The 16,735-nt window shown below is 36.2% G+C and overlaps 1 protein-coding gene across 1 annotated transcript in view; it reads left to right on the top strand.

Moving 5' to 3' along the window:
• Positions 1–1,053: 1,053 nt before the first annotated feature.
• Positions 1,054–16,735, top strand: part of FSIP1 (fibrous sheath interacting protein 1) — a gene marked incomplete at its 5' end in the record, with an annotated part of 194,526 nt that continues 178,844 nt past the window's right edge. Inside the window, 3 exons of the mRNA XM_082848644.1 lie at positions 1,054–1,179; positions 8,518–8,704; positions 12,285–12,439. Coding sequence (XP_082704770.1) covers positions 1,054–1,179; positions 8,518–8,704; positions 12,285–12,439 — 468 coding nt within the window. The remainder of the gene's footprint in view (positions 1,180–8,517; positions 8,705–12,284; positions 12,440–16,735) is intronic.

Below are 16,735 nucleotides of genomic sequence, written 5' to 3'. Positions count from 1 at the left end.
CATTTTTTAGGGTAAGAAATGGACATTGTTACACTTGCTGGGCCAGAGGCAATTGCCTTTCTTCATTCTGTTATGAGAGAAATGGTTTAATTTATAATTGATAGGAATTTAGGAAAGGATTTGTTGGAAGATATCCATTCACATGTAAAGCTAAGTATTGAGAAGTCAAACTATGAAATTCTCTCTCTTTCTTCCACTTTATTTGGCATGCATGATACCCCGAGCATTACTGAACATATTTGGAATGGTCCTGACCAAGGGCACAGTTTGGAAGGAGCAAAGTGCCAGCAGTGCCCAAGTTTTCCCACTAGTTTAAACCATCCTGCCTAATATTTCCTGCTTCAGGAAATAGTCCTAGGAATAGAGCAGCCAGACTGGTGAGAGTCTTGTGGATGGTCTCACATGAAAAATAGAGAGATTGGCAATGTGTATCCGGATAGTGAAAGCCGGTCCTCTAGTAGAGAGAGTAGGTTCAGTTCTCTGTTGTTTCAAGGCAGAAGTAGAATCATGGGTTTTAGAAGGGGAGGGTTGATAGAAGAGTGTGGTCATCTGGAGATAAGTACTCCATGAAAATGCAGTACCAAGGAGGAGAGGAAAAATCAGAGCTGAGAGGGAGCCCCGGCTGAAGGCTGAGCTAGAATAAGGAAGGTAAAACCCGAAGAAAGTAGAGGCCTTGGCAGATTATTACGATGAAGCATGAATCTTGGCCGAGGGGTGTGGTGCTCCGTAAGTGTCTTCTTAGGCCAAGGCCACAGTAACTGTTTCTCTTGGAGGCACAGAAGGCCATTGAGATGGTGTTCACGTCTGCATTCTTTTATAGCCACTTTCAGAATCTGACATCCTGGCAGCATGTTTTTTCCACCTATGGTGACATAAGATGTAATGATCCATGGACACAGACATCTTTTGATGGAATTGGGGTACTGTGACTTTGGTAGTGACATAATCCTTATAACAAAGGCTCTGAGTTCACTGCCTATTAACACTGATGAAACATTTAAACATACAAGTCATAACTTGCTTGAAATTTTGTTTGTTTGTTTCAGGAGATCAATGGATATTATAAAGGGAAACTTAGATGGAATTTCAAAACCAGCCTCAAATTCAAGAACACGTCATGGGAGCAGAGGTTCAAATGCTTCTTTGGAGGTGCTCTCACCGGAACCAGCATCCTTCAAGGTACTATGCTGTTTAGAAATGATATAAACTACTTCTTCTGATCTCTAGCAATTGATAAACCAAGGCTGTTGTTAACATCCCATTCTAAGGTTCATCTTTAAAGGGTGTGTTCTGGGAGCACTCATAGATTTCTTGGATTTTACTTTAGATCATTTAATGTGAAAATACTGTTTCCTTCTTTACCTTCTCCTCTTTTTTCTTGGGGGGGAGTTATGGCTTATTTTTTCACGATTGTACTTTGTTAATGCTCATTTATTAACTTTTCTTCTTTCATAAGAAAGCTTTGTATTCCAACATCTACTATGCCACCATTGACTTATTATGAAAAATATTCAGTAATTTAAAAAATAGAGTTTGGATAAAAACCACATGGTATATGTTTAGTAGGTACATTACCTGGTCTCTTTTTCTTTTCTTAAAATATCTAAGCTTGACGTTTTTTAAAGAATCTGTTTTTCCCTCTGTGATGGGGGATAATTTATTTTAAGGTTGTGGGAAACAAAAATTTTGAAATTTATGGTGAAAAATTTTCTTGCAAGTCTGTGAAGCCTTTCTCACTTATTCTTTTGACTTATGCACTAGACTCTGCATTATGAAACTCTTAGAGTTTTTGTCTATCATGATTTAATGCTGGAAATAGAAAGCCTTCTAGACATTTCCAGCAGAAAGGGATTGAATACAAGAAATTCAGTTCCTCAAAAATCAATGGAAGGCCAGTGAAACCATGCGAGGGGACTTCCTTTGGATTATTGGTTCCCAGGTCACACCACCATATCCAAAATCCAGAGATCTGAAAGCTGCTGCTTTTCTGTTGCTGCTTCTGACACTGCTACACATCCCTCAGAACCACAAAACTGGTGACTAGACGTGTAGAGATGACTGCCTTTGATATTTCTTGTCAATTTCGTATCAGGACCTTAGCAAGATGGCTTCTACCTCATTTCTGTGGTGAAACTTTTGTGCAGATGTACCTATTTGGATGAAACTAATATGTATCCAGAACCCAACCTGCAAGCAGCTTTGTAAAATACAGTTTCTGTTTTGTTTCATCTAATCCTGCATTATTACTATACTGTGTGTTAAATCTTGTAGCATTGTAATAATTCTTGATATCTGGTGGGATGGGTCTTCCCATCATATTCTTTTCTAGGACTGTCCTAGCTATTCTTGGCTTTTTGTTGTTTTTATATTTCAGAACACTTCAAGTCCTGTGAAAAATACTGTTGGGGTTTTGATTAAAATTGCTTTGAATTTATAGATTAATTTGGAGAGAATTTCTAACTTCATGATATTAAATCTTCCCATCTATTAACATTGTATCTCATTGACTTCTTTGCTTCTAATTTAAAAATTTTACATACTGTAAAATTCACTCTTTTCTGGTGTATAGTTCTGAGTTTGGCAAATGTGTAGAGTGATACTATCACAATCAAGATATAGAACAGTTCCATCATTACCTCTCAATTCCCTCATGCTGCCCCTTTATAAACAATCTCTTCTACTCTTAATCCCTGGAAACTCCTGATCTGTTCTCTGTCCCAATAGCTTTTCCTTTTCCAGAAGGTTTAATTCCATTCCATATGAATGGAATTAAAAAAAAAATACGTAGCTTTTGCATCTGGCTTTTGTCTGTTGACACAGTACATTTGAGACACATCTATGTTGTTGCTTGTATCAGTAGTTCAAGCCTTTTTATGGCTAGTACTGTTCCATTGTGTGGGTAAACCACAGGTTGCTTATTCATTCCCCAGTCAGGAACATTTGGGTTGTTTGCAGATTTTGGTGATTATGAATAAGGCTGCTGTAAATATTTGCATACTGATTTTGGGGATGTGGTGGGAAATAGGTTTTTACTTCTCTCGGGTAAATACCTAGGAGTGGGATTTCTGGGTTGTATGGTAAGTGTATGTTTAACTATAAGAAACTGTCAAACTGTTTTCTATTCCCACCAGAAATGTATGAGAGTTCCGTCTGCTTTGCATCCTCATCAGCAGTTGATATTGTCAGTTTTTTTTTTTAAGCCATTCTAATAGGTATACAGTAGTATTTCATTGTGGTTTTAACTCGAATTTCCTTGGTGACTAATAATGTTAAGTATATTTTTATGTGCTTATTTGCAATCCACATATCTTTTTTGGAAAGTGTATGTTCAAAAAAATTTTTTTTAATTGGGGTATAGTTGTTTTACAATGTGTTAGTTTCTACTGTACAGCGAAGTGGAGTTCCCTGTGCTATACTGCAGGTTCTCATTAGTTACCTATTTTATACATATTAGTGTATATATGTCAATCCTAATCTCCCAGTTGATCCCACCGCCCCCAGCTTCCCCCCTTGGTGTCCATACGTTTGTTCTCTACACCTGTGGCTCTATTTCTGCCCTGCAAACCGGTTCATCTGTACCATTTTTCTAGATTCCACATATATGGGTTAATATACAATATTTGTTTTTCTGACTTATACTCTAAGTTGTGTTTGTTTACTTATTGTTGACTTTTGAGAGTTCTTTATATATTCTAGATAGAGTTTTTTCTCAGATATATGATTTGCAAATATTTTCTCCCAGTCTATAGCTTGACTTTTCATTCTTTTAACTGTCTTTTAAAGAGCATTTAAAATTTTAAGTGCAATTTATCAATTTTTTTTTCTTTTGAGGATTGTGTTTTTTGGTTATATCTAAGAACGCATTGTCTAACACAAATTCCCAAAGGTTTTTTCCTGTTTTTCTTCTGAAAGTTTTATAGTTTTATGTTTTAGATACTTGTGGCCTCTCTTGTTGCCAGTGAGAAGGCTTTTGTAAACCCAATATTCATTCCAGTGTGGGTTGTCTAGTTTAGATATTTTCCTCTGGTTGCTTTATTTTTTTTCCCTGTGTCTTTGGTATCTACTATTATTCACCTAGGTATGGACTTATTTATCTTTCTGGAAACTAGTACTTCTTCAATATAAGGATTTGTATGTTTCATTTTTTTTTTTTTTACTTCTTAGCCATTGTGTTTTCACATGTTTCAAATATTGCCTGCATTTTTTTTCTATTTTATCATCCTCAAAGTGCAGTTAAATGTCTGTTGAACCTTTCTTTTCTATCCTTCATGTCTCTTAAAAAAATTTTTTTTTAATTCATTTATTTCTCTGTGCTTCATGCTGGGGAATTTTTAACATTTTCTAATTTTGGAATTCTTTCTTATACTATGTCAAATCTGCTCTTTAATCCATCCATTGAATTTTTAAGCTTAATGATGTATTTTTAATTTCTTGAAGTTCATTTTAGTTTATTTTCAAATCCATCTGTTCTTTGTAATACCTTGATCTTGTGTTTTTTGGGGTTCTTTTTTTATACCCATTAAAACTATTTATATGATTATCTTTATCAGCTTTTTAATATCTTAAGTTCTTTTGTTTATTCTGATTCTTGCTTATTATTGGTCATGTATTCATGGCTTTTGGCCTTTTAGAATGAAAGTTTTAATTTTGGGAATTTTATGGAGCCTGATAAACTATACCTTCCAGAGCAACTATACCTTCCAGAGCAAGTTTCTGTTTGCTTCTACCAAATGCCTCAGAGATGTCACTGGCATGAATCTTTTTTTTGTGTGTGTGCTAATTTTTCATCTTTAAGCATTCCAGAGGATATGAATAACATAAATTGGAATCCAAACCCACATGAAGCATGACCCTGTGGTTGCACATTCTCAGGGAAGACGATTTCCCACTTGGAACCCAGACACATTTTTTGTTTGTATCCTGTGCTTTTGGATAGATATACTTTTCTAGTCTGCCCTCTCACCAAGGAGGCACCTTTTTGAGGGATCCAGCTTCATGGAGCAGGAGAGGGAAGGTTCCTCTCCATCTTGTCTTGCATGGTCCCAAGGCTTAGTTTCTTAGCTCTGTGTGGGTGTTAAAGCCCAAGCCCATAGCTTTCTGAGGCCAGCACATCCTCATTTGCCTGTCCTTGTTGCTCCTACCCCACCCCCACCAGGGCAGCTGCTTTAAGGATTTACAAGGTTCCTATTTCAGCTTTCACTTTCCTTTTAATCTCTGTCCATTGGCAGTTTCCCCAGGGTTCTTGTGAACTTACCTATGCATTTGTAAGTAGATGGAAGGTTTCAGTTTATTCAGTTTTCCATATAGCCCAAACTGGAATCTAAAAACAATTTTAGATTCTTTAGTCTCAAGCTTTGTGACTATAAACCTAAACTCTGGAGTCATGGTTCAAAATAGGCTCTGATGACCACATTTTATGTGATTTTGGGCAAACTACTTCAATTCTCTGTGCCAGTTTCCTCATCTGTTCAAAGGTGTAATAATACTATCCACCCCATAGGCATGTTTTGAGGATAAAATGAGATGAAATATCTACAGGTTTTAGAAGTGACTAGCACCTAGTAGGTATTCAGTACATCTTAGCTAATTGACCTCAATTCTTTAACCTAATTGGTTAGTCCTTCCCATGTTTTTATTCACAGGATTCAGTGTAAAGTCGGGCACATAGTAGGTATTCACATAATACGTGTTCAACAAATTTAGAACGACAGTTTTACCATTTTATGTAGGTAGGGTAATATACAAAGACCTGACAGATATTAGGGTAGCAAAGCATTAGTATTTCTGCTTCCATATTCCTGGGTGATGATTTTTTTTTAAGTAGCAACTTCACAATATTGACACACATGTTTTAAAACATAGATTAATATTACTTCAAGGCTTTTTTAAAAGTGAAATATCAGTAATCACTTCAAGTCAGATTTTATTTGAACCTACTAACCTATAGGTCAAACTCTAGCATATTTATTAACCAACAGGGACTTTGATACTTAGAGCAAAAGCAAGACTTCCTAAAAGTTGTGATTTGTCTTAATCAAATTCATGGAAAATCAGTAAGTTTCGCCTTAGGTTGCGGAAGAAAGCCACAGGTATGCTGCAGGTTGACTGCTGACTGCAAATGATTCAATGTCTATAAAACCTTTTACATTGTCTAAATAATAAATAAATCCTGGTATTTTGATTAATTTTATTGCTTATTTGTCTTTTATTAATTTCTTACCCCAAATTTCTGTATAGCAGAAAGTGAGTTTAAAATGCTAGAGTTTTAATGAAATTTCTGTAGTAATGATATATTTCTCATTCTAAGAATTTTGGTTTATTTTTACTTCTGAATATTTTTCTTGAATGAGCCAATAGTTGGAATTGGTGTAAAAATCTCATGGCTTTCAGGTAGGGATCTAATTGCTAGGAAGGGTTTTTATAGGCTATTTACCTTTCCTGGACTAACATGGAGGTATGAAGTGGGGGACACAGAGCAATGAAAAATGGAGATTGAATGTGGCTTTGAGAATGAAGAAGAAAGAAAAATCATACACTTAGGCCACAGGGTAGAAGATGAGGAGGGCTGGGAATAGAGAGGCCAGTGGGCAACGGGATGGGGGAGATGGTTGGTGCTAGTGGGGTGGGGAACTACGGGTAAAATTGTGAAATGGGCAATATTTGCCTTTTGTTCTCTAGTTTCATCTTTTTCTGCCTCATTGCTTCCCACTCATCCTAAGAGTTAGGGTCATATGGGATGATATATATGAAAGATCTTTGTGTATCCTGAAGTGTGGTATCCGAGTATGTTGCTAATGTCTACTTATGTTTCCCCTGTATAAAAACCCATTCTCAGGGAAAGGTCAGCTAGATTCATTTATGCCAAGATATAAATTACTGACAGGGCTCGTGTGACCTCTCCTAGCAATTTCAGCATTTTCACAGAACTGTATAGCCTTAAGGATTTACTGGATATTATGGAATTTTAGGCTTTACCCTGTCTTTGACAGAAGAATATTTTTCAACAGGGAACCTTTAACACCTCCAAGATCACATAAAGTAAGCATTGTTTTGCTTATTATAAATTGGGTCTCCACTAGTTTCATTCCATACTGGATCTGTTTTCTTCTCTGTTATATCCGGGTAGTAATGCCTGTATCATTGTGAGGCGTGAACGAGGTAGTGTGTCTAAAGTACTTAGCACAGGACCTGGCTAATAGTAATGCCTCAGTCAATGTCGGCTATGATTTTTATACCACTGGCTCAGCTCATTTCTGCTGGGGCTTATGTCCTAGTTTAGGTGAACATAGATGCTCATGCAGTCCTGTGTCCCTGACAGTTTAATTCTCAGCACCATCTATCTTCTGTCCTGGAGATTCACAAGGGCGCACAGATTACAGTGGTGGGGTGTGGACCATGACCATAAAAGCCTCCAAGGGCTGACCCCTGAAGGGCTGGAGCAGACAGTCCCTCCGTTGGAGGAGAAAGGTACTCGTCTCAGCAGTGGCTGACCTGCTGTCCCTGAGGTTTTGCCTCTCCCATGGGCTGTGTTCACCTCCACTGTGACTCTTATTGCCAAGCACAGCCCTCAGGGCCCTATGATGTCCGTTTTTTCCTGGTGCAGCCATGGATGTCTTTTCTTGTTCTCTCTCAGGAAAACACAGCTGCACCAAACTGGTGTATTCAAAATGAACTTTGCTAAAATGGAAAGAGAAACCAAAATGAAATAGAAAAACTGTGAATAGTGTAAAAATAATTTATGCAGCAAAGCACATGGTTATGATTTGAAGAACTCCATTAGAAGCATGTCGCAGTTCAGCCTGTTAACTTTGCAGCTGTTCAGTAGCCACGTGTGGCGAGTGGCTATTGTATTGGACAGCCCAGCTCTAGACCCTTCACTCTCCATCTGAGGGTAAGCTCAGAGAGCAGGGGCCATCATGCTTCAACCCCAGAGCTTGGCAGAGAGCAGTTCTCTTTGGGACTGATTCCTGACCCTTCTCTATTATTGCTAGAAATTGCTGGAGAGTGGTACATATTACTTTGGTGCAAATGTTATTAAATTTAATTGTGTATTTAAATTACATTTAATTAAGTGTCATATTTCTAGACTCATTTAATGCTACTATATATATACATATATATAATGTATAGCATATACTATATATATACATATATATAATTTTACTCATTTAATGCTACTATATATATACATATATAATGTATATGTATAATAATATATAATAATATTACTAATGCTATATAATGTATATGTATAATGATATATAATAATATTACTAATGCTACTAATAATATATAGTAGCATATATATAATGCTACTATATATATACATATATATAATTTTACTCATTTAATGCTACTATATATATACATATATAATGCTACTATATATATACATATATATATATATGTCCTCACATATACTTACATTAGAGTTAAAATAGTCTAGAAATTTAAAATTAAAAAATTTTTTTTTTTACTTTTACTTTTGAAAACTGTTTCTTTGGAAATAATTTTTAGGTTGATACTGCAATCAATCTGAACTCTGGTAAAGAAGGCCACTCAGAAGGCAGTAGTAATACAGAGGAAGGTAGAAACAGTAATGATGATAAAGGGGAAAACTACTCTGAGGAAATAAAACTGGCTGAAGAGGGATCAGATGAAAATTCGAACTTGGTTCAGCATCAGATAATCCCTGAATGTTCAGGTAGGATAATCACTTGGTGGTGATTGGCTAATGATAATTACTGATGCTATAGTTAAAATATTAGAATTACATATTTATTTTATCTGCTAAGTAGAAATAATAAAAAAAAAGAGACTTTTTTGTGAGCAAGCAAATCACCAGTTTTCATTTATAAGAATATTAAGAGTTCTTAAATACACTTAGAAAAATAATAAAATATGTCATTTAATAAAATTGTTATTGTAGTCATTTTACATTAATCAAGTAGGAAGTATTTCTGCATTTTATGACATGATTTATTGATCTTTTTGAAAATTGTACAGTAGAATATATCCTGTAATTTATAAATGCCTTTTAAGGGATAATCCCATCTGATCTTAATAACTTCTGGATTTTAAGAGACTCCATTATTTCATGGGTATTAATACTGGTATTAATTAATACTGGTCAGAGTGAATTAGAACAGCAGTTCTCAAAACATGGACTGAAAGAGCCCTGGGCCCTGAGACCCTTTTAGGAACTCTGCAAAGTCAAAACTACTTTCATCATAATACTGATATATCAGTGATATGATTCATTGTAATATTGAAATAATGCTGTTTGCCTTTTTTTTTTTTTTTTTTTTTTTGCGGTATGCGGGCCTCTCACTGTCGTGGCCTCTCCCGTTGCGGAGCACAGGCTCCAGACGCACAGGCTCAGCGGCCATGGCTCACGGGCCCAGCCGCTCCGCGGCATGTGGGATCTTCCCGGACTGGGGCACAAACCCGTGTCCCCTGCATCGGCAGGCGGACTCTCAACCACTGCGCCACCAGGAAAGCCCCTGTTTGCCTTTTTGCCCACTGAATTGTTGGTTTCACTGATGGGACAAAAGCAATGGTGGGTAAAATTGCTGGTGCTTTAGCATGAATCAAGACAATGAATGGCACCAAATTGTACTAATAGTCATTGTGTTCTTCAAGACCTGGCATGGGCAGAGAAAAGAAATAGCCAGTGTCACGCAAGAATGGCCTTGATGGAGCAGTAAAAAATTTAAATTCTATTTAATCTTGACCTTTGAGTACACATCTTTTTAATATCCTGTGTGGTGAAATGGTAGGTACATATACAGCGATTCTGCTGTGTGCCAAAATGTGAAGTTTGTGTTGAGGAAAAGTACTGGTGTGATAATTTAAGTTGAGAGCTGAACTGGCCACTTTTTAATGGGACACCATTTTTACTAGAAAGAATGAGTGACAGATCATCTATTATCATTCAGACTTAGATATTTGGCAGACATTTAAAAAAAAATGAACTGGGCCTGTTATTTCAAGGAAAACAACTGACAGTATTTTATGTCAATGATAAAATTTCAGCTTTCAAGTGAAAAATTAGAATCTTGGAAAATTTGTGTATGTCAACATGAGCTTTACAGCTTCCCAGTACTTAGACTTTTCTGATAAAAATTGGTGACAGTATTAACACATGTGATTTTTTCATATTGTATACTGAAATCATTAATATTTGAAGGTCTTCATAATTCAGTGAACCACTATTTTCCAAATAAGCAATGCAGGATAAAAGATCCATTCAAATGAAAGATAGATCCATGGATTTATGGAACAAATACAAAAAGCTCACCGATAGGGTTACAGATTTCACATTACAACTAACCTTTAAGAAACTACCCCTTGTCCAGTTTTGATATGAGTATCAAGGAAGAATATCCACAATTATCTGAAAAGGGTATTAAATTTCTCCTCCCCTTTCCAACTACTGTACGAGGCCAGATTTTCTTCATACAGTCAATACTTTAACTGAGTAACAGATTACAATAGATTGGCTTTGAAGCAGAGGTGAGAATCCAGCTGTCTTCTGTTAATCCAGATACTAGAAATTTAAAATATTGCCATTCTTCTCAGTATTTTTTTTGGAAAATTTGGTTGTTATAAAAGTGCTGTATTTATATTAGCATGTAATTAGTAATACCATGTTAATTATTTTTAAATGAATAAATAAACACATATAATGTTTTTCAGTTTTGATTTCTAATATGGTAATTATCAATAGATGTAACTCACATAAACAAAAGGTACTTTGGGTTCTCCATAATTTATAAACTGTAAAGGGAAGCTGAGCTTATAAACTTTGTGAACTGCTGATTTAGAGTATGTTTGGGATGAGATCAGCTCTAGGGCCAGGTCACTCAGGATTACAGTTATTAGGAAACAAGGTATTAGAGTTGAGATTAGCTATTGGCCCCATTTACAGTGTATTTGTTTATACTGTTTCCGTACTGCAAGAGTTACTTCAAAATGCCTGCTGGATAGACCACCCATGTACAATGGGGCCTGAGAATGCTAGGGCTGGTGGTTGGGAATTAGAACTAGAGGCTGTTGCATTCGATGTACGTGAGCCATATGATTCGTAGGGTCTCCTTATTAGTAAGATTAGTATTGTTTTTGGCTAAGCTTATTCCCTCGAAACATATCTCCTTTTCTTTTAAGAAGAAGTGATATACATTATAGGGAAACATCACTGGGCTCTGTATTTTCAAAAGTTGCAAAACTTGGCTTTTCTTTGCATAATATGCCATTTCTAATGATCTAAGCTGGGGTGGCTGAGACTTTAGAACTTGAGCATTTATGCTCATTGCCAGATTATCATCTTTCATCAGACCTTACAGAGGAAGTATCTCCTGGTGGTGAAGAGCTTTGGCTCTGCAGTCAGACAGATCGGGTGGAAACTGACTCTGGCATTTACTAGTTATAAGATGATATATCTCGGACATATATGTAACTCCGTTACAATATACCATCTTGCTGGTTTACGGTGAAGATTACATGAGATAATGAATGTAAAAAAGCACTTAAGACTGTGCCTATCAGGTAACTCTATAAATGTTAGCTGCTATTATTAATATTATGATTAATAATAATGATAATTATTAATATTATTATTCATAATGGTAAGTTAAAACTTGAATGACAGAAGTTCTAAAGAGTTCCTAATTTCAAATAAGTTACTATCAATTATCCACAATTCAAGAACATTTTTAGGTACTTTAGGAAAATAGAACAAATGGGAGAGGCATAGATTAAAGGTGTTAAGATACACTGTGTACTTTTCTGAATTTGTTTCTAACACGTTGGAATCACTCTTTGTCTCTATGACATGCTACATTTTACTGTAGCTATTTGTGTACGTGACTTCTCTTTCAGTTAGTCTGAAGCAGCTTTAGGATAGGGTCTTTGTCTTATTCTTTATTTGTTAGTTATGAATATAGAAAGTATAGCAGAATGAAGGAGAAAGAATTTGGGATTTAAAATCATACGAGATCCACTTCTGAATTCAGTGCTATAATTTATTAGCTATTTGAAAGGACCCAGTTATCTCAACTGTAAAATAGAGGTAAATGTCTGTTTCACAGGGTTGTTAGATAATTATGTGAAAAAAATATGTGAAAGCACCTTGTAAACCAAGATACATGACACCAGTGTTAGTTATTACCATCAGCCATAAACATTTGTTGAATGAAAGAACAAATAGTAAAAACAAAACAAGAAGGAAAAGGCTTTATGATTTTACTAAACTTCAAGCTCATTCCTACTTTCAACATATATAGATGAATCTGAAATAAAAGAATTAGATTCTCAACTTCAAGACGCTATTCAGAAGATGAAGAGGCTTGATAAGATATTGATGAAGAGACAACACAGAGAAAAAGAAATCAAGAAGCAAGGTCTAGAAATGAGAATAAAGCTGTTTGAAAAACTTAAGGTAAGAATTGTATAATCTTATACTGACATGTGAGAAACAACTTCCTCTAAGATGAGTAAGAAAAGCATGGACTCTGGTAGTGTTAGTGTGGTCTGCCTTAATTTATTTTGTGGAGGTAGGACAGTGGTGTGTATATGTGTGTGTATGGGGCAGGGTAGGTAGTGAGGGAGATAGTTTTCTGGAACTGGAGAAGGTGACTTGGCAGGATTCCGGATTTCAGGTACTGCACTGGGCATGTTCATTCCCCATGGACAGTGGACAGACATCACCATAGGCCTCTGTCACCAGTGTCAGGCCTGGGTCCTCCATCTCTGGAATAGAAAGGGATCTGGTGCCTACCTTCATCAAGTACATATGTCTGCTTTTTCTTCAGCGAGCTTACAATTTGGACATAAGTACACAAATACACAAAAATTTAACCCCCCTGGTTACCATTATTATTTGAGTAAACTTTTGTGACAAACAAGCAGGAAGTTGACTATTTCACATGCTGGTCAGGCTGTCTTTGGGGAGCTGTAAAATGCTTGTGGCCTGTGACCATGCTGTATTTGCTTCTGTCTCAATGAACTCTCCTTGGCCTTCTTGGACCTTTTATTCTCTGTGGTATTGAGGGGCGGAAGTTGACCACATGTTGGCACTGACTTGATGCATAGCCATTGGCTCATATTTGAACTTTGCCCCTCAAAGGAGAGCACTTTTAAGGTAAGGAACAGTATAATAACAGATTGGTATTTTTTTTTAAGTGGACATTTATTTATTGCAGAGGTGGGATTACAACAAATGGATGGGCTAATTAAATAGTGCAGGGACATAAGATAAATTTAGCTTACTATCTCACATCAAAGTCAAAATTAGACTCCAGGTGGGGTCACCGAATGTGCAAGCCAAAACTATAAATGCTTTTTTTGTTTTTTTTTGAATTTTATTTAATTTATTTTTTTATACAGCAGGTTCTTATTAGTCTTCCATTTTATACACACCAGTGTATACATGTCAATTCCAATCTCCCAATCCATCACACACCCCCCACCCCCACCCCCGCTGCTTTCCACCTTGGTGTCCATACATTTGTTCTCTACATCTGTGTCTCTATATCTGCCCTGCAAACTGGTTCATCTGTAACATTTTTCTAGGTTCCACATATATGTGTTAATATACGATATTTGTTCTTCTCTTCTGACTTCACTCTGTATGGCGGTCTCTAGATTCATCCACGTCTCTACAAATGACCCAATTTCGTTCCTTTTTATGACTAATATTCCATTGCATATATGTACCACATCTTCTTTATCCATTCTTTTGTCAATGGGCATTTAGGTTACTTCCTTGACCTGGCTATTGTAAATAACGCAGCAATGAACATTGGGGTGCATGTGTCTTTTTGATTTATGGTTTTCTCTGGGTATATGCCCAGTAGTGGGATTGCTGGGTCATATGGTAATTCTATTTTTAGTTTTTTAAGGAACCTCCATACTGGTCTCCTTAGTGGCTGTATCAATTTACATTCCCACCAACAGTGCAAGAGGGTTCCCTTTCTCCACACCCTCTCCAGCATTTGTTGTTTGTAGATTTTCTGTTGATGGCCATTATAACTGGTATGAGGTGATACCTCATTGTAGATTTGATTTACATTTCTCTAATAATTAGTGATGTTGAGCAGCTTTTCATGTGCTTCTTGGCCATCTGTATGTCCTCTTTGGAGAAATGTCTATTTAGGTCTTCTGCCCATTTTTGGATTGGGTTGTTTGTTTTTTTAATATTGAGCTGCATGAGCTGTTTATATATTTTGGAGATAAATCCTTTGTCCATTGATTCATTTACAAATATTTTTCCCATTCTGAGGGTTGTCTTTTTGTCTTGTTTGTAGTTTCCTTTGCTTTGCAAAAGCTTTTAAGTTTCATTAGGTCCCATTTTTTTATTTAGTTTTTATTTCCATTACTCTAGGAGGTGGATCTAAAAAGATCTTGCTGTGATTTATGTCAAAGAGTGTTCTTCCTATGTTTTCCTCTAAGAGTTTGACAGTGTCTGGTGTACATTTAGGTCTTTAATCCTTTTTGAGTTTATTTTTGTGTATAGTGTTAGGAAGTTTTCTAATTTCATTCTTTTACATGTAGCTGTCCAGTTTTCCCAGCACCACTTATTGAAGAGACTGTCTTTTCTCCATTGTATATCCTTGCCTCCTTTGTCATAGATTAGTTGACTGTAGGTGTGTGAGTTTATCTCTGGGCTTTCTATCCTGTTCCATTGATCTATATTTCTGTTTTTGTGCCAGTACCATAATGTCTTTATTACTGTAGCTTTGTAGTAGAGTCTGAAGTCAGGGAGTCTGATTCCTCCAGCTCCGTTTTTTCCCCTCAAGACTGCTTTGGCTATTCGGGGTCTTTTGTGTTTCCATACAAATTTTAAGATTTTTGGTTCTGGTTCTGTAAAAAGTACCATTGGTAGTTCGATAGGGATTGCATCGAATCTGTAGATTGCTTTGGGTAGTATAGTCATTTTCACAATATTGATTCTTCCAATCCAAGAACATGGAATATCTCTCCATCTGTCAGTATCATCTTTAATTTCTTTCAACAGTGTCTTATAGTTTTCTACATACAGGTCTTTTGTCTCCCTAGGTAGGTTTATTCCTAGGTATTTTATTCTTTTTGTTGCAATGGTAAATGGGAGTGTTCCCTTAATTTCTCTTTCAGATTTTTCATCATTAGTTTATAGGAATGCAAGAGATTTCTGTGCATTAATTTTGTATCCTGCAACTTTACCAAATTCATTGATTAGCTCTAGTAGTTTTCTGGTGGCATCTTTAGGATTCTCTATGTATAGGATCATGTCATCTGCAGACAGTGACGGTTTTACTTCTTTTCCAATTTATATTCCTTTTATTTCTTTTTCTTCTCTGATTGCTGGGGCTAGGACTTCCAAAACTGTGTTGAATAATAGTGGTGAGAGTGGACATCCTTCTCTTGTTCCTGATCTTAGAGGAAATGCTTTCAGTTTTTCACCATTGAGAATGATGTTTGCTGTGGGTTTGTCATATATGGCCTCTTTTATGTTGAGGTAGTTTCGCTCTATGCCCAGTTTCTGGAGAGTTTTTATCATAAATGGCTGTTGAATTTTGTCAAAAGCTTTCTCTGCATCTATTGAGATGATCATATGGTTTTTCTCCTTCAATTTGTTAATATGGTGTATCACACTGATTGATTTGCGTATATTGAAGAATCCTTGCATCCCTGGGATAAATCCCACTTGATCATGGTGTATGATCCTTTTAATGTGTTGTTGGATTCTGTTTGCTAGTATTTTGCTGAGGATTTTTGCATCTATATTCATCAGTGATATGATGATGAAACCCCTCCATGGGTTTGTGCTTTTTACGTTTTTTACCCTGTAATTGATTTCTAATCTCATAGTGTTGTGGTCAGAAAAGATGCTTGATATGATTTCAGTTTTCTTAAATTTACTGAGGCTTGATTCGTGACCCAGGATGTGATCTATCCTGGAGAATGTTCCGTGCACACTTGAGAAGAAAGTTTAATCTGTGGTTTTTGGACGGAATGTCCTATAAGTATCAATTAAATCTGTGTGGTCTATTGTGTCATTTAAAGCTTGTGTTTTCTTATTAATTTTCTGTTTAGATGATCTGTCCATTGGTGTAAGTGAGGTGTTAAAGTCCCCCACTATTATTGTGTTGCTGTCGATTTCCTCTTTTAGAGCTGTTAGCAGTTGCCTTATGTATTGAGGTGCTCCTCTGTTGGGTGCATATATATTTATAATTGTTATATGTTCTTCTTGGATTGATCCCTTGATCATTATGTAGTGTCCTTCCTTGTCTCTTGTGACATTCTCTATTTTAAAGTCTATTTTATCTGTTATGAGTATAGCTACTTCAGGGGATGGAATATCTTTTTCCATCCCCTCACTTTCATTCTGTATGTTTCCCTGGGTCTGAAGTGTGTCTCTTGTAGACAGCATATATGTGGGTCTTGTTTTTGTATCCATTCAGCAAGCCTGTGTCTTTTGGTTGGAGCATTTATTTCATTTATGTTTAAGGTAATTATTGATATGTATGTTCCTATACCATTTTCTTAATTGTTTTTGGTTTGCTTTTGTAGGTCTTTTTCTTCTCCCACTTAGAGAAGTTCCTTTAGCATTTGTTGTAGAGCTGGTTTGGTGGTGCTGAATCGTCTTAGCTTTTGCTTGTCTGTAAAGCTTTTGATTTCTCCATCGAATCTGAATGTGATCCTTGCCGGGTAGAGTAATCTTGGTTTCTTCCCTTTCATCACTTTAAATATATCA

This window comes from Leucopleurus acutus (genome assembly GCF_964270905.1).
Source record: "Leucopleurus acutus genome assembly, chromosome: 1".
Lineage (NCBI taxonomy): Eukaryota > Metazoa > Chordata > Mammalia > Artiodactyla > Delphinidae > Leucopleurus > Leucopleurus acutus.
This window is presented reverse-complemented; position numbering and strand designations above follow the sequence as displayed.